Below are 21,485 nucleotides of genomic sequence, written 5' to 3' on the forward strand. Positions count from 1 at the left end.
CCGACTGAGCAGACCAACCGAAAGGTGAGAATCCAGCGAAGCTAGATTGCCAAGATGGTAGATGAGTCTGGAAAGATAAGACTTCTTCAAGACCCCAAAAGTCAAACTTAACTCTATATCGTTTTTTAATGGGGGAAAGAGTATGGTTGATAAATATGTTGCACCCTGAAAACATGCCTCTATGTGGCATGGGAAGAAAAAGAGTGTGGGAAAGAAGGACCAGAGAATAAACAGCACACCAGTGCAAAGGATAGAGGACAGCCAAAGCCAGGTGTGTAACTGGAGCTTTCTCTTCCCACCTGGTCCCACAGCCACCTTTAAAATAATCATTGTGAAGCTTAATATTAATTATAAACTGTTTGGTTATTAGCTCAGGATTATTATTATCTAGCTCTTACAACTTAACCCATTTCTATTAATCTATATTTTACTGCGAGGCTCGTGGCTTGTTACCCAATTGCTTCCCAATGACTGCCGGCATCTCCCCCATCTCTGCCTTCTTTCTCCCTCTATCTCTGCTTGGGTTTCCCACCTAGCTGTATTCTGCCCTGCCATGGGCCAAACCAGCTTTATTTATCAACCAATACGTGCAACACATATTTACAGCATACAGAAAGACATCCCACACCATAGGTGTGCTGGCAGGAGCCTGACTTACAGCATTTCAGAGGCAAATAGGAAAGTAGAGAGTTTAGGGCCTGAGCTGCTTGGTGATGGCTTAGGTTACAGAATGAGAGTCTGTTCTCAGAAAAAAGTAAACAGAAATGAAAAAAGAACACGGTGACCAGGACTAAGATGACGGACGTGGCAGTGAAGAGCATAGATCATTTCCAGACATTCCAAATCCATGGTTTAGGGATATGGAGGATCAGGGAAGTGTCCTTAGGGTACTTGTGTTCCCAACATACTTAAAAGATGGTGGTTCCATTCACTGAAGTACAAAACTCTGGAACCCCCCAGTGTTTGCTCTGTGGCTGGAGTTGGAGGCAGAAAGAATCTGATTCTGAAGTACCTATGTGAAGTTATCATGTACCTAAGTTTATGGTCACTGTGAAAAGGAAAGATACACTTAAGATTTATCTAAGCGAAGAAAAGTTCTTCAAGTTCAGATTTCTCTTGACTTTACCCCATCATCTTTTCTTTTTGTTGCAAAGATTCTGCCCTTTGACAGAAGAGGAAAAAAGCAGGAAGATAAAAGTTCGACAGCTTGCTATTTGTCTTCCCCTCCTTCCTCCCCACTGCTCCTCCCCCTCTTCCTCCTCCTCCCTTTTCTTCATATGTTCACATTAAACCATCTGGACCAAGCCTTTGCCCTCTCCTTCTAGCTTATTTTAACTTGCATGTTTTAAAGGGCCTCCTTTACATATTTAAAGGCCTCATTTCATTCTGGGTCGTAGTCTTAGAGATCGTCTAGATCAATGGTTCTCAACCTGTGGGTTGTGACCCCTTTGAGGGCCAAATGACTCTTTCACAGGCTTTGCCTAAGACCATCTGCATATCAAATATTTACATTATATAACAGTAAAATGAAGCAACAACAAAATGTTTTTATGGTTGGAGTCACCACAGCATGAGGAACTGTATTAAAGGGTCATAGCATCAGGAAGGCTGAGAACCATTGTTCTAGATGCTCCCACTTCTTTGATTCTGACTCCACTGGCTCTGTTTAAGACACATTTTCTTAGTCTGGGCAGTCTGGTACCCTCAGACTTGTTTCCATGGAATTTCTCCTTTTGTCTTCAGCTAGACCCTGATATCGTCATGGTTAAATTTTGTGGCCTTGCTTTCCTTCTCAAACAGTCTGTACTTTCATGTTATCTTGCCGGAACCCAGTCTGAAGCTGGTGATAGAGCTCTCAAGGACCTAGATTCAGTCCATACTACTGAGAGGAAAAAGGAAGAGAATGAGTCTCTACCATCTTATTCTTGTTTCGTCTTTATTCTCCTTCCAATTTCTCTTTACTTTCGTTCTCTTCTTCTAACATAATACCTTTAAGACTGACCTGGGCAACTTATTGAGATCCTACCTCAAAAATGAAAATAATTTTTAAATAGCTAGCGATATAACTCAGTGGTAGAGTACTTGTTTAGCCTGTACATGTGTTCAATCCCTAGTACTTCAGAGCGGGGTGGGGAAGGAGGGAGGGAGGGAGGGAGGGAGGGAGAGAGAGAGAGAGAGAGAAGGGCAGGAAAGGGGAAGGAGGCGAGGTGAAAGAAGAGAGGAGATAGGAGAGGAGAGAGGGGGAGAGAATTAACTGGAAGATAGGCACAATGGCACATGTCTATAATATTAGAATTAATGAGGCCCAGGCAAGAAAAGCACAAGTTATAAACAAGCCTAGGATATAGTGAGACTATACCTCAAAAGAAAGAGAGAGGAGGAGGGAGGGAGGGACACAATGAAACACCACATAGATATGTATTTAGCTCTGTCTGCATCTCTCTAGTCCTCAAGGCTCCTTGCTGTAGTTACCTTTTCTTTCTTCTCCACTTCTTCCTTTCTGCCTCTACAGGATTAACTGCGTACGGATAATTCATGTGACAATAAGCACTAGATGACAGTGATTCCATTTTCTTCCTTACAGAGTTCGCATTCACTGAATGTGAAGTTCAGCTATTTAAGATGTGTAGTAGTTTAGTACAGTCCCTAAGTTGTGCAGTCTTTACTATGTGCCTAAGGAAAAAGCATTTTCATCCTGGTACCGTATCATTCGCTTCCCGCCAAGCCCTACCTCAAGTCTAACACAGCCATGAATAATCTATGTGCTAAGACTGTGGTGTCCACTATTCTGGACATTTTATTATAAATGAAGCCATAAATATAGAAGATATCTTTTATATTTGGATTCTTTTTTCTTTATTTATTTTTCTTTTCTTTTTTCTTTTTCTTTTTTTTTTTTTTTTTTTTTTTTTTTTGGTTTTTCGAGACAGGGTTTCTGTGTGGTTTTGGAGCCTGTCCTGGAACTAGCTCTTGTAGACCAGGCTGGTCTCAAACTCACAGAGATCCGCCTGCCTCTGCCTCCCGAGTGCTGGGATTAACTTTTTTCTTTTTCTTTTTTTTTTGTTTTGTTTTGTTTTGTTTTTGTTTTTCAAGACAGGGTTTCTCTGTCGCTTTGGTGCTCTTATAGACCAGGCTGGCCTCAAATTCATGGAGATCTGCCTGCCTCTGCCTCCTGAGTGCTAGGATTAAAGGCGTGCAATATTGGGATTCTTACAAATGGTGTGCACAACAAACTTACAACACATATCACTACTTCATTTCTTATGGATCTACTGCATATGTGTTAGCCATTCGTTAGCTGGAGACTAGGGCTGTTTTACTTTTGGCTGTTGTGAACATAACATGATGAAAGCCTCTGTATACAGATTCCTGGGTAGGCATTTACTTTCATTCTCCTGGAATAAATTCAAGGATGTAACAACAGTATCACATTTAAAGATAAGTCGATCGCTCTCATTAAAGGCAGCAGTACTCATTAATTCAGGGGAGAACTCTCAGACTTGGCATCATACGCTACCAAGAACAAGAAGGTGAAAGACTCTCAGCTCTGAGGCTCCAGGCAGGGACGAACATTACAGAAGGACATGATCACCTCTGAAGTTCACACTCGACAACCACATCATCAAGTTACAAAAACAGTTGTCCTTCAAATCTCATGCTTTGAGTTAGTGATTTCATCTTGAGCACATACAGAGATGTTCTGTGGTCCATGCAGCCCACAGGGTATAGGTTAGCATGCCTGCTTCCATTGCTCAGTCATGTTATCCTGACCCACTGACAACCCAGAGATTCTCTTCCTGCTGTGATTGGAAGTTTTCGTTGAGAAAGCTTAACTTCACTCAATGTTTATTCTAGATAAAATTCATGAATGAGGCAGTATTACTTCCACCTTTTTCTAAATAGGAGTGGGGGGAGATTACTGTGCAGAGAATGTTTAGCTGTTGATATTTGACTCCTGGATCTCCAGGTTCTCTGTGTGTTTGTCACGTGGATGTTCCATCCACTTGGTATGTGTACACACTACCTTCAAAGTTGAGAACTGCATTGAGCATTTCACTGCTACAGAGACAGCCAGGTGTGCTGTGGTTTGCAAATTGCAGGACTCCGTAGCTCATGTGGCCTTCTCTCTGACAGATGGCAATTACCCCCATATATGGTGTAAGGTGAATCAACACCCCAAGGATTCACCAAAATAATGAAAGAGAACAGTGTCATTTTGCTAGGACAGTGACCCACAAAGCAAGCGCCTGTCCACTGCTCTCCACACCTGGGCTAGGGTGTCCCCTAAGAGACAGTCATCCACTGGTGGACTTGATTTCAGCTTCCTGTGAATGAATCCAGAAAGTTGCGAGTGGGGACTTGTGACAGATCATCGCGGCACTTTCTCCCTCCACCCCCAGCCCTGTGTTTACTGCCTGACTCACACACTTTGCCTCAGCAAATCATAGGCAGAAGCTGGAGGCTCTCAGCTGCGTGCATACACCAAATCAAAGCTGACATGAATAATGAACTTAATTTTCCATAAGGACATTCTGTTTGGTGTCTCAGCTAATAAGGTAAGCTAGTAGAAAGGCTGGGCTGGGGGTGGGGAGGGAATAATTTCTTCATGCTTGATCTCTGTGTTAATCTATAGTTTTTCTTTTAGCATAATGGAAGTAATCTCACACTTAATGCTGGCTGTGAATTTGGGGTGAAAATTTTGTAACGAGTTTCCCCCACTGTGCCCTCTTGAGATGACAGCTTATGATATCAGAGAGTCCGGGGAGAGACACAGCTTTTAATAAGAACGATGTCGTATTTTTTTTTAATCATCTGTGGCAGAGAATGAGTTTAGTTAAGCAGGAAAATACTTCGATTCAGCCCTGATTGACGAAAGTATTTAAGCATTGACTGTTGATGTTTACCATGCTGTAATATAAATTGACAGTGAAATTTGTTCTCAGGAAAGCAGGCTATAGCTACGTCACACTGTTTTCTGAGCCGTTTCATTTCTAAGTATGTGTTATTCTAGAAAAGGTAGTAATTTTCAGTTGCCAAAATTACTCCACAGCGTTGGTTTAGGTGGATTTTATTTTGTGAGAGTGTATTTTTTAAATGCCAGTGTAGTGGTAATGGGAATTTTTCTGTAACTTTCTCCATTGTCCCTAGCTGTAATGTTTTCAGGACATATGGAAAACGTAGTTGTTCCCAAGTTCATGGAAGTCAAAACCATCATATCTGAGACTTTTCTCTATAATATCTATAATATCTCATAAACAAGAAGTGAAGAAGCAGTCCCTGGGTTGGCTTCCCTTGGCAGTTCTGGTGTGTGTGTGTGTGTGTGTGTGTGTGTGTGTGTGTGTGTGTGTAACACGAGAGTCTGGTTCTGTTTGAATCCTTCCATGAATCCCTGAGACGAGCAAGGGTTTATGGAGATAGAGAAGAAATTGTGATCTGCTCTAAGAGGCTGACAAGGAAGGCAAACAGAAGCAGGGTTTGTGTTTGTAGGCATTCTGGGATGGCACCACTGTGTCATCTGAAAACCAGACGCGAGTCTCCTAAAGTAGGTGACCTCAAAAGGCATTGGAAGGTCTACTCATAAACGGCCGAGCACATGGGGATTTGGGAGAAATAGAAAGGAACTATCCTCTTGTCCCTCTCGTCTCGTCTTTCCGCTCTGGTTTTCTGTATGGGAAGTGACCTGGGGGCTCCCGGGTTTGTTTATTGACTCTGAACATCACAGTGACTTTCCATATACCAATCTCTCCCACTTCCTCACCACGGGCTCTGGACTCCGTTATCTCTGGGAGTATAAACAAAGTTCGAAAAGTGTGAGCACAAACATTTATCCGCCAATAGCAGCTTAATACGACCTAAACTATTTCCCAAGTCCCACCTCCAAATTTGAGGCACTCCTCTTGAGATACTACTTTAGCAGGGAAGAGCGTGGAATTTTAGTCTCTCACAGTTTATTTTGTAGAGCAACACAGCACATGTTACCTACTCATATTGCACGGTTTTAAAATATGTTCAATTTCACAGCTATTCAGTGTGTAGAGCTTTCTCCAAGCACACGTTTGGGGTTTGAAAAGCCTTTCTTTTATCTTCCCCCTTTTCCTCCACATTCTTCCTCACACCTCAACTCTCTAAAGTTCCCTTAGCTACCCAGGCACTGTTTTCCCTTCTTTTTCCTAACAGTCCCCCTTTCTCTTCCCTAAAATGGCTCTAATTCAGAGCTGTAGAATGCCCCATGTCCATCTGAAAGCTGTGGGAAGTAGAAACCAGCCCTGTGTGATCACTGAATTGTGTCATTCAGTTCCTGCCGCTGGAGAAATAAGAGTCACACACCCCGTGACTTCTATCCACTATCGCTTCCTGAAACCATCTCAGTGGTCAAAATGAGCAAGATGGGTCAGCACCGCTCACCGCTCATATGATCTTTGTCACTATAGCGACTATGCTACGTAAGGAATAAACATTTCTGCCCTTTGAGGTTGTTTTTTTGGCCACGCCACATGCAAGCCATGTGTTATTTACACAGTTGAATGTTAATTCTTTCCGTGTTATTATAGAGGAAATGGGAAAAAGCAGGACCCTCACATTGTTCTCTCACGCACAAAGACCAGGAACAGCCACCAGCTGCAGACAGTGGTGATCAGGTGGCACTTGGTCCAGATGGATCCACCGTCATAAAAAGTTCTTGGCACTGTGGCCAAGCAGCCTGACAGAAGGCAGCGAGCAAATTTGTTCCAAATACACGTGAAGCTCATTCTTGAGCACAATGAGGATCAGCCACAGGGAGAACAAAGACGAGAGAGACTAAAATATGTCTAGACTCGGTTATTATTGTCAATATGGCCTCATTTATTTCCACAGACTATAGAACCCAAGGATACCAGGATACAAAACTAAAGTATGTCAGATCTATAACTGTAGCCGAAGTCCTCCATATAGTCTTCTCTTACTTCTGTAGCCTGCTTCTCTCTGTTCTTATTGCTTCAATGTGGAAAGTAATGGGTTTCTGTATGAAATGTCTTCATACACAGATATCATTTTATATCATTCTTATTCATGCCCCAGTCTCTCTTGATCTTCCCCACCTCCATCTTGCTGGTTCCTTTCCTCTCCATGTCGCTCTTCTTCAATCCAGCTTACAAAACATCTCTGGTACCGCCTCCCCTTTCCCTTACTCTCATGTCCTCGCTTCTTGGCACTGATAAGAGATGAAGGAGGAGGAAAACCACCAAATTCTAGACAGCTTACTTGTCTCTTTCTCTCCATTCTTCTGCCACTATCCTAGTATTCTAGTCCAATCTCTGTCATGCCTAGATTATTGGGGGAGGGGGAGTAGATGGTAGATCTTCCTGTTAGTTCTTCTTCAATCCACTCCACTCTGGAAAACAGAGCCAAAGGATCTTTCTGAAATACATACAGAATCATTCTGCTGAAAAGTCATTCAGTGAGCCAAACATGGTGGCCAACTGAGAGACCAGGACGGGATGAGTTCAAGGCCACCCTAGTGACACAGCCGTCTTGAGGCCTGCTTGAACAGTATAGTGATCACTCACTCTGTGTGACTTACAGAGAGAGATTGAGGTGGGGGGAGAGAAAAGGGTGGTCTTTACCCCCACTATAGAACTGAGATTCCTTAATGTGGCGGGTGGCATGACCGGGACCGTTTTCCTGCTCCTGTATCTCTTTCCTCTCCCACGTCCACTCAGCACTTCCGCCATTCTGGTCTGTTTCCCTCACTTACAGCCATCATGGACGCTCACCCGAGACCTTCGCACAAGCTGCTTCCCCGTTGATCCTTTTTTCCATCTGCCTCATTCCCTGTTTCGTACTGATCCCTTTCTCAACCTGCTAGTCTCTTATGAGATGTCATTGCCTATGGAAAGTCCTCCCTGATGGCCCAGATTGGAGCCAAATGCTGTATTAGTTGCTTTTCTTATTGCTGTAGCAAAGTTCCTGACAGAAAACCAGTCAAGGGAAAGTTTGTCTTGGGTTTTAGTGGCAGGGAAGACATGACAACAGGAGTGTGTGTCTGCTGGCCACACTGCATCTGCAGTCAGGAAGCAGAGCAATGGATGCCAGCGCTCAGCTCTCTTCTTGTATTCTATCTGAAGGATGGTGTCACTCCTCTGTTAGACCTTACCAGGAACATCCTCATAAACACATTTGGTGACTCCAATTCCAGTCCTGTGGACAATGAAGATGACCCATCATGGGTCCCCTCTTCCATCACGGGTCCCCTCTTCCATCACGGGCCCCCTCTTACATCACAGGTCCCCTCTTCCATCATGCCCTCATAGCATCCATCACTTTTCTGCTGTGAACTTCCTGTTGTGTGTGGAATTGCCCATCCCATGGCTACCTCTTCCTCTCGCCTATTAGTTCCATGAAAACTGGTGCCTAGACTCATTCATGGCTGTGGCCCATGATCCAGCACACTGCCCCTGACACAGTAAAATCTGTCTGAATACATACCATCTAGTTAACAGTGCTAAACTATGACCTGTGGTCTTCTGGGCTGCAGAAACTGGATGTTATTCAGCCCTGGAAAGATAACGCCATGATGGTTCTTCTGCCATTCTGTAAATGAGCGGCCTACCATTTATGACATTGTTATTAAAGAACTGGCCCTTCAGTGTGTTTGACACCAAGGACCAACTCTTTCTATCCATGTTGCTGCAATCCTCTGCCTTCTTAGGATGAGAGAAAAAGGCCTATTCTTGATGTGTTGTGCTCATAGAAAAAGCCTGAGCTTTTCTGTAGCAACCAGTATTCCTTTGCTTCCTGACCTCCAGCAGTCCGCCCTGCCCTGGGAGTATGTCTCCCTTATTGTTGGCTGGGGAGTACTTTCTTTGTGCTATGGCTTTCTTTGTTCTCTTGCTTTCTCCTTTGGCTCCTCCATCCACAAGGGTCTCCAGGAACCTCCCTTGCTTCCTGTACAGACGAAGTGATTGAGCTCTTTGTCTCGGCTTCATTTCCATTGTTCTTTTGTGCAAGGATCATTTTCCAGGTCTTGCCCTGTGATTACTCTTTCCATAGCACTTTTTGCCCAAACCCCGTCAGTCCCCAGTGTGTTTCAACCTCAGCCTGATGTTAGCCGACCCAGGGAGCTTCCGCTACTCTTTATTGGGTTACTCGCTACCACCCAGCCCCCTAATTGGCAGCGTTCCCTATGGATGAAACACCTGGGGGTGCAGCTAGGGACGTGAAATGTACAATGTCTAAGAAATTTCCACTTTGTACTGGCCATGGTAATCTTCGGAGCCCCTGCTGGGCGACTCAACCCCCACGTGAACATATCAGCGCTGAGCGGAACGTGAGTGAAAGCGTTCGGGGCACAGCTAGCTTGAAATCATCTATGTTCTCCAGTTTCCTCATCCATGCAATGGAGGTGACGGTGACAGTGATGTCTACATCATGAATGGGGGTGAGCACAGAGTCGTCGGCCGGTGGTGTGAGTGGCCTCAGTAAGTACAGAAGCGAAAGCCCATGTGGCCACATCATAGTCTTTGGAGTGCATTGGTTATCTTCGTAGTAAATAGGACTTTGCAAATGTGATTACATTAAGTATCGTCATGGGTGGGCCCTAAATACATATACTCATAAGTAACGTGGTAGAGAGACTTTCGAGCACAGAAGTCAATTTGACTCAAGAAACAGAAATATTTAAAGATGCCACACTCCTGGTTTTGAAGATAGAGAGGCCATGAGCCAAGGAATGCCACTTTAGGCAGTTAAAAGGGCAAGGAAGGACACTCCTCGCTGCTGGGATGGGCCTTTCAGTTCATCTATCTGTCTAGACTTCTGACCTACAGAACTGTGAGCGAATAAATGGGAGTTGTTTGCTAGTGGGTGGGCTATGGTGGCATGGGTACGCAGCAGAGAGAACAGATAGAGCTGTTGGCATTTTGAGAAATGAAAGACGACTCTTCAAATGAGCTAATAGAGGGAAATAGGATGTGAATGAGAGGTAGATGATACTACAGGGGTGGTGGACTGAGGTGCAGAGGTCCTCGAGACAGCCAGTGCATGGGAGGATACGGGAAGGGCTGGACCGCTGCACCTCAGCTAGAGACAGCCAGTGCATGGGAGGATACGGGAAGGGCTGGACCGCTGCACCTCAGCTAGAGACAGCCAGTGCATGGGAGGATACGGGAAGGGATGGACCGCTGCACCTCAGCTAGAGACAGACAGTGCATGGGAGGATACGGGAGGGATGGACCGCTGCACCTCAGCTAGAGACAGTCAGTGCATGGGAGGATATGGGAAGGGATGGACCGCTGCACCTCAGCTGAGACAGCCAGGGCATGGGAGGATATGGGAAGGGATGGACCGCTGCACCTCAGCTGAGAACCTTCATTGGGGCAGACTGTGAAGATCCCAAATGTTAGCATGCGTAAGTTCTTGCTGGAGGAGAGCAGCCATGAGTAGCAGATGAGGGGAGGCTCACAGCATCATGAGGCTGAGGAAATGGTGAAATGTCCTTTTCCATTCGGGAAAAGAAAAAGTGTCGTCTGGAGAAATTTCTCTAGGCAGCAACCAGGAATCTTAGAAAAGAGGACATATCACCAGGCGGTGGTGGTGCATAGCATAATCCCAGCACTCAGGAGGCAGAGGCAGGCAGATCTCTATGAGTTCAAAGCCAGCCTGGTCCACAGAATGAGTTCCAGGACAGATAGGGCTGTACAAAGAAACCCTCAAAAAAAAGAGGATCACACAAACAACAGCAAACAGGAAAAACAGCCATTTTCTAGGGATCACAGTGCCTCAATAGGGATGCACGGACAGTTCAAGGACTGAAAGCCTTAAAAATACCTCCTAGGTCTGTCAACCAAGTCAAGACTGTTGTTAGAAGCAAACTGCGTTTCCTGTGAGTTCTCCATATATCACAATCAGTTTGCATATTATGTTGTGAAAACACACATGTTCACGTTTCCACATACAACCTTTCTTCTCCTTCTACCTAACTGGCAATGTCTTGCCCATATTCCAAGTCTCAAGTAAAGGATGACCTTGAACTAGTTTCTATGCCAATACTGTAAATAAATATGTTTTGATTTTTACCAATTTATAGTACATTTGTAGACTATGGTTCCTTCCTTCTACAGTAATTCCACCTATTCTCTCAATGGGCATAAAGACTCCTGGGAATAAATATCAGATCATGGCACTGCCTTCTGCTCGCCTCCTTGCCCATCCATGAGGGACTGTACACATGTGGATGGATGCATGGATTAACTGATTCACTAATTGTATGCTGTAGTCACAATTCTCACAGAATGAAGAAAATAGCAATGTTCACAGCACCCCCATCGGTGTCTAAAGAAAGGAAGCCCTCTGCCATCCTAGCCCACTGAGAACAGAATATGGCAAAAGGAACAGAAGTTTTACAATCCTTTTTAGAAAACATAAATTTTTTATATTCGATTCAAAATTTATAAGTAGGTGCTTCATTACAAACATAAACAAAATGGAGATGTTTAATAAGAATAAGAATACTGTTTAATGTTTGCCCTCATCCAGTCTGTGGCTGTCAGCATCCAGAGTTTTGTCCTAAAAACCCTCAAAGTGAAAATGACATAATCAATTATTTCTAGTGTTTTTATAACTCAAAACTTTTCAAAGCTTTGTGTATGAAAACGAGGGTACATTTGTATAAATTATAGGAACAGCTGTATCCAACACTTGTCAAGATTAACGTACTCATACCTGAGTTATGAGCCAGTAGGACTAGATGCAGTACTAAGAGGGAGGAAGCAGCTAAGAATCTTCGCATTGTTAAGTGAAAATGAGTTTTAAACATGTAAGTCAATTAAATGTATGTTTAAAGGAAACAAACAGTCTGGATTATTGAAGAGGGAGATCTAGCGGTAGAGTGCAGCTTTAAATACAAGAGGAGAAGAAGAAAGAGAATAATGTTTGGTTGGATTGCAAAATCCTGTTGTATCTATCATAGCACCCCAAATCGGAAGGAAAATGGAAACACATCTTGGAAACCCGATTCGCACACGTGACTCCATGACACAAAATCCGTGCATCATTTTCTTACCAACCTTTATCACATCTCACAGCTGGATCCAATGAGAGGCTGGATTCCTCTTGCCTTTGTGTTGGAAACAGTTTTGTCTCTTCCCCTCGCTCTGAGTCCTCCTATCACCCCCGGGGACCCAAGGGCCTGCTAGGCTGTTCATCGTTAGTATTTATCACTTTTACAGAATGCCACAGGGTGCTCAGGAGTAGACTGTGCTATTAAAAAGAAAACACAAAACCCTTCTTCTAAGTGGGGACACCCCGTCCATTAAAAGCACTTGTGGAATCTGAAGAAAGGAAACCAGCAGGACTGCTGAGACAGTGTCTCAGGCAGGACGCATTTAAGCTGCCCCATGAGGTAAATTCTAGAAGGACATGGAGAAGTGGACTTTAGAGGACTCTCTTCCCTTAACCTGGCCACTCGCTGGAATGGCCTCAGGTCACCAGTTCCCCCTGGGAAGGAGCAGGTGGCAAATCTAATTTTAACAGCTAAGTATTCAAGTCATAGACCCGGAGGATGAACGGTTGGCTTCCTCCTCAGTGGGACCATCCATCCACCTGTAGGGTGAGTGACAGCTGCTGGGGTAAAACTCACACTTGATGGAGGAAGACGGACCTCACCCTGTTGCCTGTGATGAGTACTCAGAAAACACTGCTAAAACTGGTGATAAAAATGTTGCCCAGAGAAGACCACACAGACCTGATTTCCTCCTTCATATCACCCAGGAAATGCAATTTCCTCACAAAAGGTATCTTTTTAATAAATAAAATCAGTAAGATGCCAAGAGAGGCGTGTTATGGTGGGAAAGAAGTGCTTTGGGTTTCATTTCCTCCGGGCCCTGCCCTTTGCCATCGGCAGGGCTGCCAGATTGGAACCACGATTTCAGTCCTTCAGATTCCGGTAGAGCTCCTGCTTGGTATTTCTGATAATGGCATATCTTGAGTTCAGCCTATTTTAATTCTTGTCCCCATTGTCTATGAAATTGTGTGACCATAGGCTTAAGGTCAATATTAATCATACCAATTACATTTGAGAGATTGATACAAATGTTATTACCCAGGTTCATCAAATAGTCCCAATGTCACTTGTGTATTCAGTTACATACTGACATTGCCTACCATATAGCAGATACTAGCAGACATATAGCAATTGCTTACTAGTTGATAAAGTGTTGGTTGGAAAGTCTGTAATGAGGAGGATGACAAAAGAAAGAAAATTTCCTTATACTACTAGTGGATTTCCATTACATTAATTATAATCACCAAGTAGTAATATTCAGCTGGTATGAAGATCTGTCCTTCATAGCTGAGAGGAAGAGCGCTTCCTTTGAAGCCTTCATTTCATAACCCTTTCCACTCTTACATAATAGAAACGATAAGTGTGGCGTGAGCGCTCTGCTCCTTCCCCAATGGGTATGCTTTAGAGCACCCACAAATGTCATGCTATCTATTTTTAAGTAGGGTGCTGCTGGGTAAACAGCTGAATCGTCTGAACCCAATAGGGAAATTCAAAGTTTAAATAAGCTATTTTATCTTCTTGAAAATAAGTGGTACAGACTGCCTTGGAGCATATGGGTTCTTGCGTTCAGTCACATGTAAATGCCCTTCACTTTGGTTATAAAGTTCCAGCTGAAGAAATTGGGAAGCAGAGTATATTCTGTAACGCTGATTCCCCATCTCAGGATCCTTAGTCCTCTGCGGAGAGTCAACCTGTCCTTAGGTCTTTGAACCTAATGGTGTTTTTACCTTGGGGTTGAGACAACGCAAAGACAACATGAATGCAAAATCCAGATAGACGGGAATTGCAGGTTGAGAGTTTTTCTACGTAATTCATATTTTTAATGAAAGTTTCACATGCTAATTGTGGAGGAAAAAAATAGTAAAGAATCATATATATATATATATAATCATATAGTTGAAAGTTAAAAACTTTCCACCTGTGTGTATTCCTTCACCTCCCCAATAGCATTTCCTCCAGCTATGTTCTGTGTGTGTTCTTGAGTTCATTCATATATGTATATACGTGTATCTGTGTATATACATGTGCCTATGCATATTTGCACAGATATATAAAGGGAGCCTGCTGTGCCCATTTTTGTTGTAATATGTCCCTTCAGGACTGACTGCTTTGTATTGACTAATATAGGGGCTCATACCTGGGAGAGGCTGAATCTCTCAGTAGTCCTTAGCTGCCTGTAATTCTTCATCTAAGCCTGGGCCCCATGAGATTCTCTCCCTTCAGGAAAAACATGTGACCATGAGTTGTGTCCCTGCGTGTTCTGATTCTGCCCTCCTTTAGTATGAGATGGTAGGACGTGTCTCCATGAGGCCAGTGATTTGGTTTTGCCTGAGTTTGTGTTTCCATTACCTGGATGTGTGTTGAGTGCACAGCAAATAAGGAGTAAACATTTGTTAAGGAAATGAATTCTCCCATACAATGAAGAGTTCCTAACTTTAACAAGAATGAGGTGGATTGAAACATGTTGTCATGCAATGATGGTAAGTTTGTGCTATTGAGTGAGAAAGGCCAAGAGCTGGGCGTATTCACCATATAATTCCACTCTATTAAAAGAGAAGACAGTGTATGTCTGAGCACACAGTCATTTATGTTTAAGCATTTCCATGTTTGTCTATGTAATATGTACATGTTTATGCTAATATTTGAATATATATGAGTGATGAGAAAAGTCTATGAACTTGAGAGTGGACAGACCTGGGAGGGGTTAGAGGGAAGGGCTGGACACATAGAGGAAGGGAAGGAAGAAAGCCACATAATAATATTTCTATTAACAATATAAATTTTTTAATATTTTTAAATTAGAAAACAAATAAGTACTATAACAGATTGTGTTAAAACAATTCTTTTTGCCTCTTAATCAGCTAGGCAAATTGCAGAAATTGTTTTTATAAATGCAGCTTTTCCATCAATGTTTTTTGGCATGTGCATATGTGTATGTGTGTGTGTGTGTTTTATCATCAACTCCTTTAGAAATGGATTATTTTACATTGCTGCCTGAGTTCAGGCAATAATAAAATATTAGCACTAAGGCGTGCTACGTTTTATGGGCTACATCTCTGTTAAAATGAAGAAATGTGTTACAATGACTTCGGGACTGAGTTCTCCCAGATGAGCCTGTGATGATGTCCCCCCAAGAATCAGGTCATGTGTCCCAGTTTCCATCCACTCTTCCTGATCATGTGTGCTACAATTTTCCCACTTAAATACGTCTTGATATTCAGCTGCCTCCCACACAGAATTCATATTTCTCCTCTTGGTTGCTGTGTAAGAACAAAAGAAAACGTAGTTTCGCAAACACGAGACAAATTTATCCCTTCATTCACAGAAAAATTTGACTCCCAATATAACTGACAAGAAAGTCAAGGGCTGCAAAGGGAAAATCTCTAACGGATATCTATCTATCACGGGGTGTGCAAACCACACTGAAGACAGACCCTGTGCCCAGCAGCAGGTACCAACACAGAATGAACTCATGGTATTTGTGTAGACTCTTGTCCCATATTTTTTTTTATTTGGGCATAGTTTTTTCTTACTGGCCTTTTATTTGTATTTTATGGTTTCAGATTTTGTGTTTTTGTGGTGTGTGTGTTTCCTGTGGTTTTTTTTTCATTTTTTAAATACTGTGAAAAATCTCATTAAAAATACATTTTTTAAAAGAAAGTCAACTGCCATTGGTCAGCGTCCACTGTCCCTCTGGATGGAAGCTGCCCTCACGCCTGGCAACAGCCTCTGCTATGCACTGCTTCAGAGATCTTCGAGTCATATTGAGAAACTTGTCTAGCTTGTGCAGAAACTAGGAAATCACATGGCTTTTTATTTTTATATTACTTATGAAATAGCTCCTTCTCAGGAAAAAAAGGTTTCTTGTGGACATTACAAGAGAAGACATGTGTCTTGGGGTCAAACTTGGGCCCTCGGACCTGCACAGTACGTGTTCCACCCCTTAGCTGTACTCCCAGCTTCTCCAGTGTGTTCTCCTAGTTGTCTACTTCTGACCCAGTAAAGGATTCTGTTTAGTATTACAGGATGTCATAAATGGAATTTACCTTAGTTCTTGTCTGTTAACCCATAGACTTTTACTCCACACACACACTTGCTAGCGTGAGCAGGAAGCTAAGCCCACTCTTCTCTGCAGCGAAGCATGGGGACTGCCACAGGGAGGTGCCATGGTCCCTGAGGAGCTTTCACAGGGCCGGTGTGACCCATTAAGAAAAGATAAAGGAAAAACCCAAAGCCTCTCTCATGTGAAGGGCACCCGCGGCATTGCTCTCCGTAGGTGGTTCAGTTTTATAGTGGGAAAACACTGTTCTGAACCGTGTGCTGTGGATTTGTGCGGGGGAGAGGGCTGGGAGAACACTGTATTTTTAAAGGGAGAGGTAATAGTAGCATGTGTGTGGTTAGCAAGGTTCCTGTTAGTCTTACATCCAAAGACAATCATTTATAAACATAAATAGGCCCTTTTTCCCTCCTAATTTTTACCATCAAAATGTTGATACGGATCTAGGAAGGTTGCTCAGCAGTCAAGTACCTGCAGTAACAAGTAGGAGAGACAAGAGTTCGGGTTGCCAGCATCTATGGAAAAATCCAGACACCCTGACACATGTTTATAATTTTAGCAGTGAGGCTATAGAAGCAGGAGGTTGGCTGGAGCTTGCTACCCAGCTAGACTTACTCAGTCAGAATAGGTAAAGTCCAGGTTCACTGAGAGACCGTCTCAAATAAGAAACGGGCTGGAGAACAGTAATGAAGACATCTGACATCAACCTCCAGCCCACACACACATACATGCACACACATGAACACATGCATAGAGCACATACATGCAGTGTTCTAAACTGTTGGCATGCTCAAGGTTTATGGAATCAAATGTAAGGCATATGTCTATTTTTTTTTTACTAACAATCATACCTACTTGCCTCTATAACACCATTTTGTTTACACTAATACCTTGGGAAATATATATACTGGCACAGACTTGACAAGAATTCTGTGATCCTAACATTGGTTTTGGTCAAGAGTCTTCTAAACACATTTTCCCCTTGTATGTATCTATGTTGAGAGGTCGAAGCCATTTCCAAGATTGTTGAAAGAATTGATACATATTCATTGGTGGTTTTCCCCTTTGTAGGGTTTAGAAGGTAGATAACTCATTGATGTGTGGTGTGGCCAGGTGGAACATTCACTGGCCCAGGAGGAGCTATGAAATCTGACTAACTCCTACTGCTTATCATTCATGTCAACTTTAATTACGTTCTGTGTGTCCGCACCTTCATTTGTAAGTGGTAGGGTTTGCCACGGGATGGTGTAACTAGAAGTCACATGAAGAAAACCAGCCAAGCTGTAAGACTAAGTGACCTTCTCACGTTCCCATCAGAAGCATCCTGGAATCTCCACACAGCAAGCAGTTCCATATTAGTGTCTCCAGTCCCTCTTGGAAACCACTTCGGCAAAACATGTCTAAGGGCCCATGATAAATAAAAATGGACTTTGAAACGTGCTGGGTGAGGTGACAGTCTTTAATTTTCCTCACTGGGCCTGCCCAGATGTGGTGATAGGGCTCCCTTGGCCTGGCTTCAGTATGCCCTGTTGTGAGCTGTAGCTTTGGAGACCTGAAGGTCTCCATGGAAATACACGTGTGCAATTTCTTGGATGCTTCCAATGCCTTGCTTCTGAATGCTGGCCATGGATCTCCTTCCTGCCTATACATACCCACACGTGAACACACACACACACACACACACACACACACACCCCGGCTACTCCATGCACTGAACCATCATCTGCCGAGGTCCACTCTAACAACACACTTTGAATGCCAGGTTCCTCCTCCTTCCCCACCATTGATGGAGGAAAAGTCAGGATTCAATGTTCCTTTATTTCACTTCTAGGTTGATGAATAAATCAGTTCTAACCCAGTTGAGGTAGATAAGCGTGTCATGAACCCTTTTGTTTCATTTCATGGGCCACTGACCTTGGAGTGGGGTTTATAGTTAGGCACAGCAGTGTCTGTGAGACCGACAACTTCATCTCTCCTCTTAAGTTGCTTAGAGATTGGTTGGTGAGGCAGCCTTCTAAGCAAATGGTTTTTTAAAATGAAGTATTTTACATTGATTCAAGTTCTTAGAGTAACTCTGGGTTTCTGTAGTTTGTCACTGTATTGATGTTTATTAAGGTGGGGCGTTATGAATTATTGGCCTCTTAGAAAAGAGGTTTAAAAGAAAGATTATTGTAAACAGAGACTGTTTTTGTCTCCTGGCCACCCAGACCCAAATAATCACACAAAACTCTATTAATTAGAATACTGTTTTACCAGCAGCTCAGGCATATTCCTAGCTAGCTCTTACACCTTAAATTAACCCATTCCTATTATTTTATATTTTTCCACAAGATTCATGGTTTGTTATCTCACATCTTGATTTTGGGCAGCTACATGGCATCTGCCTGACTCCACCTTCTTTCTCCCTGCATTCATCTTAATTTTCCCACCTAAATATGTTCTGCCCTGCCATAGGCTAAAGCAGCTTCTTTATTAACCAATGGTAATAAAACATATTCACAGCATATAGAGGGGAATACCACATCAGATCGACCTCTCCGATTCCTATTTATATCATCTGATGTGATGCTTCTGTTAACTTCAAGTCTTCCTGTTCATGTGTGAACAAGAAATTTAGAGGAAAAAAAAACTATTACTGAATTTGATTGGCCAGTCAGTCTGCAAGGTGCTGGGTACAAAGGAGAACACAGAGGTTTGATTTTTGGAAAGAGTTTGTGGACATCCAGAACAGCTAAGTACAGCTACGTAAAGACTTCATATTTACATGTAGGCTCTTGACCCAAATAATAACTTCTCCACAAAATGGAAAGAGAATATTTAACCAAATATCTGAACCTGAAGACCTGTAAGCAATCGGTGCCTGAACCCAACTCTAAAGCCTTCCCTTTGCCCCACAAGCTGCTCCCTATGTCCCTACCTGTGGTAGTTATCTCTGCGTGGCCACCTAACTAGGCCGGAGTGCCCAGCTATTGAATCAAACCCTGATGTGACCGTGGCTGTGTGGATGGCGAGCCACATTTAATCAACAGAGAAACCTTTAGAACGAAACTGAAGTTTTCCTGGAAAGACTCTTCTAGTATGGCAGCCTCACTCCTGCCCGAGCTTCTGGGTGACCTCTGTGGGGTTAAGACTCGCCATTGCCACACTCATGCACGCCTGTGTCTTAAAACAAATTTGGAGTTTTCTTCTGTTTTTTCCCCTGGCCAGTCTGCCATCCTCTATAGCCAAGCCTCTGGAGAATCCCCCAGATCTGCTAATTTCTCTCAGCTCTACCAAGGCTCAGAGTCTTGGATTTATTGTATATTCGATTACAGATGAGGTCTATCATGAATTAAATAGACTTTAGAAACTTCCGCCATTCAAAGATCTATCAACCCCTTATTACATGATTTCCACATAAAAATCATGTGGACCAAGCCCCTTTCACCTCCAAAATGCTCTACAAGCCTTCATTTGGTGGGCATGTCCCTGTCGTCATATTTAACAAGCATGTTCTGTCTGTTATTTAGTAGAATCTAAATTATTTTATATTTATAGTAGCCTTATCCTTACAGTCTTAACCTTGTTAAGTCACCATATATCCTCATTTTATATTTGAAAGCCTGAAGTTAGAGGGAAGCCATGTAAGTAAACCAAAAAAATTCCAGGTTTGTTGATCAGATTTGTACCCGGTTCACCTGATTCCAAAATCTGTACTTTGTTGTAGCATATTCCTTCCTGTAAGTGATGCACTGTATGAGGTGACAGGTATTTCATCTTGACATGAAGATTACAATATTAAAAGTAAGATTGTTCTAAAATATTGAGATCTCTTATAGTATGGCTAAGGGGAGCTTAATTGGTTTGAATTTTGCATTTTTTAAAAACTCTATTGCATTTATTGATGGTGGGAGTGCATCACAGCATGCCTGTGTGATCAGAAGGTAACTTCCAGGAGACAATTCTCTCCTTCCACTGTATGGGTCTCAGAGACTGAACTCACAGCCTCAGACTTGGTAACAAGTGCCTTTATCCTGAGCCATCCCGCTAGCTCGTAAATGTTTTTTCAACACACTGGCCAGACCCAAAAAGGTTCATATGCGAGAATATGCTAATACATGCATTTTCTATATGCCTTCTCTGGCTTTGCATGTTGTAGTAACCCTACTGGTGGGTGTCACCCAGAAGGTGGTCTTCACCAGCTCTTCCAGGAGCTATTCAAAAAGATTCAAATCACATCTAGATAAAGAGCTTTGCAGGAATGGTTTTCCACACAGGGTACAATCAATAAAGTAAGGGCAACAAAAATCCATAGAGCTCCATTCGAAAAACATGACTCTCAGGTCCCCAAACTATTCATTCAACCAGTACGTGGTAAGCATTGATTTTGCAGAAGGTTCACTAGGAAAAGCAAAGATGAATAGCATTATCTTTCTGATTAATAATGAATATAGCCAAGCCCCCGCCAGATGCTGTGAAAGCCTGTTTTTTAATACTGTGGTCATGACGAATTAGCAGTTAGTAAAATCAATTTAGTGGGTTGGGAACAACGTTATTTTTAATTAAGTAGAACACAATAGAAGAGAATAGAAAAAGAAGCTAGAGCTTATGGGGAGATGGAAGGTTAAGTTTTTATTTCTTCTTTCCTGTGTGTAGGGGCACTGGGTTTCCAAAGTAAGAGACTCTTCTTATTGTCGAAAGTAGTCAAAGAGTTTGAAGAGAGAAAAAGAAAACAAAAGGGATGCTCTTGAGTTCTCTTCTCGCTGAGAAAAGAAAGCTAATTAATGGTGAGTCTTTTGTAAAAAGCAGAGAGTTGGCCTCCCTGGAGATTAAAGCTGGGGTAGGGTGCAGCAGGTCATCCTCCCTCTTCCAGCACCTTCCTTTGCTCAGCTTCCAGGGCTGCCCCCTTGCTGTCCTCACACCGTTCTTGCTGCTTCTTGGTTCCTTCCTCCGAAGACGGAAGGACAGCTGAGTTAGTCATGGCCTTTGAGCCTCTCTTTCCTGCTGACACTCATTCATCCTCAGATATGAAAGTGCTGTCTACATGTCCACATGGATTTTTCCAGCCCAGATTGCTGGCCTACCATGTTGATATGCCCAAAGCTCCCACCTCAGCATCTCTTCTTGGATGTATCGCAGACATCTCAACGTCAACACATTCCGAGCGCACACTTCTGTTTTACGTGTGTGTGCATCAGCTGTGCATGGTGCTGTAGTTCACTTTGCATATGCAAAAGATAGATTTCTTGCTTAAGGGGATAGAGCAGTGGAAAAGTGTGGGAGAAAGACGGGGAACATAGTGGTAACTATTGTTGTAAGGAGTGGTGGGCCACTTTCCGCCACCCAGCTCCTGGCCACTGGCTAGCTTTACCCAAAATAATTACATGGAAACTGTATCCTTTTAAACAC

General features: G+C 43.0%; 1 protein-coding gene across 11 annotated transcripts in view; it reads left to right on the top strand.

Annotated features, from left to right (window-relative positions):
* LOC121434631 (disks large-associated protein 1) overlaps window positions 1-21,485 on the top strand; it is a 684,271-nt gene that overhangs the window by 430,536 nt on the left and 232,250 nt on the right. The window contains exon 1 of one of the 11 annotated variants that reach the window (XM_041633560.1): window positions 4,424-4,556. The exons of the other annotated variants lie outside the window; for them this stretch is intronic. Within the exon in view, the coding sequence (XP_041489494.1) occupies window positions 4,506-4,556 (51 nt within the window). The 5' untranslated portion in view covers window positions 4,424-4,505. Of the gene's footprint in view, window positions 1-4,423; window positions 4,557-21,485 lie in introns of those variants that run through there. 11 annotated transcript variants of the gene reach the window in all.

This window comes from Microtus oregoni, unplaced genomic scaffold (genome assembly GCF_018167655.1).
Source record: "Microtus oregoni isolate MIOR12 unplaced genomic scaffold, Mior012 000044F_ref0000062, whole genome shotgun sequence".
In the NCBI taxonomy this organism is placed as follows: Eukaryota; Metazoa; Chordata; class Mammalia; order Rodentia; family Cricetidae; genus Microtus; species Microtus oregoni.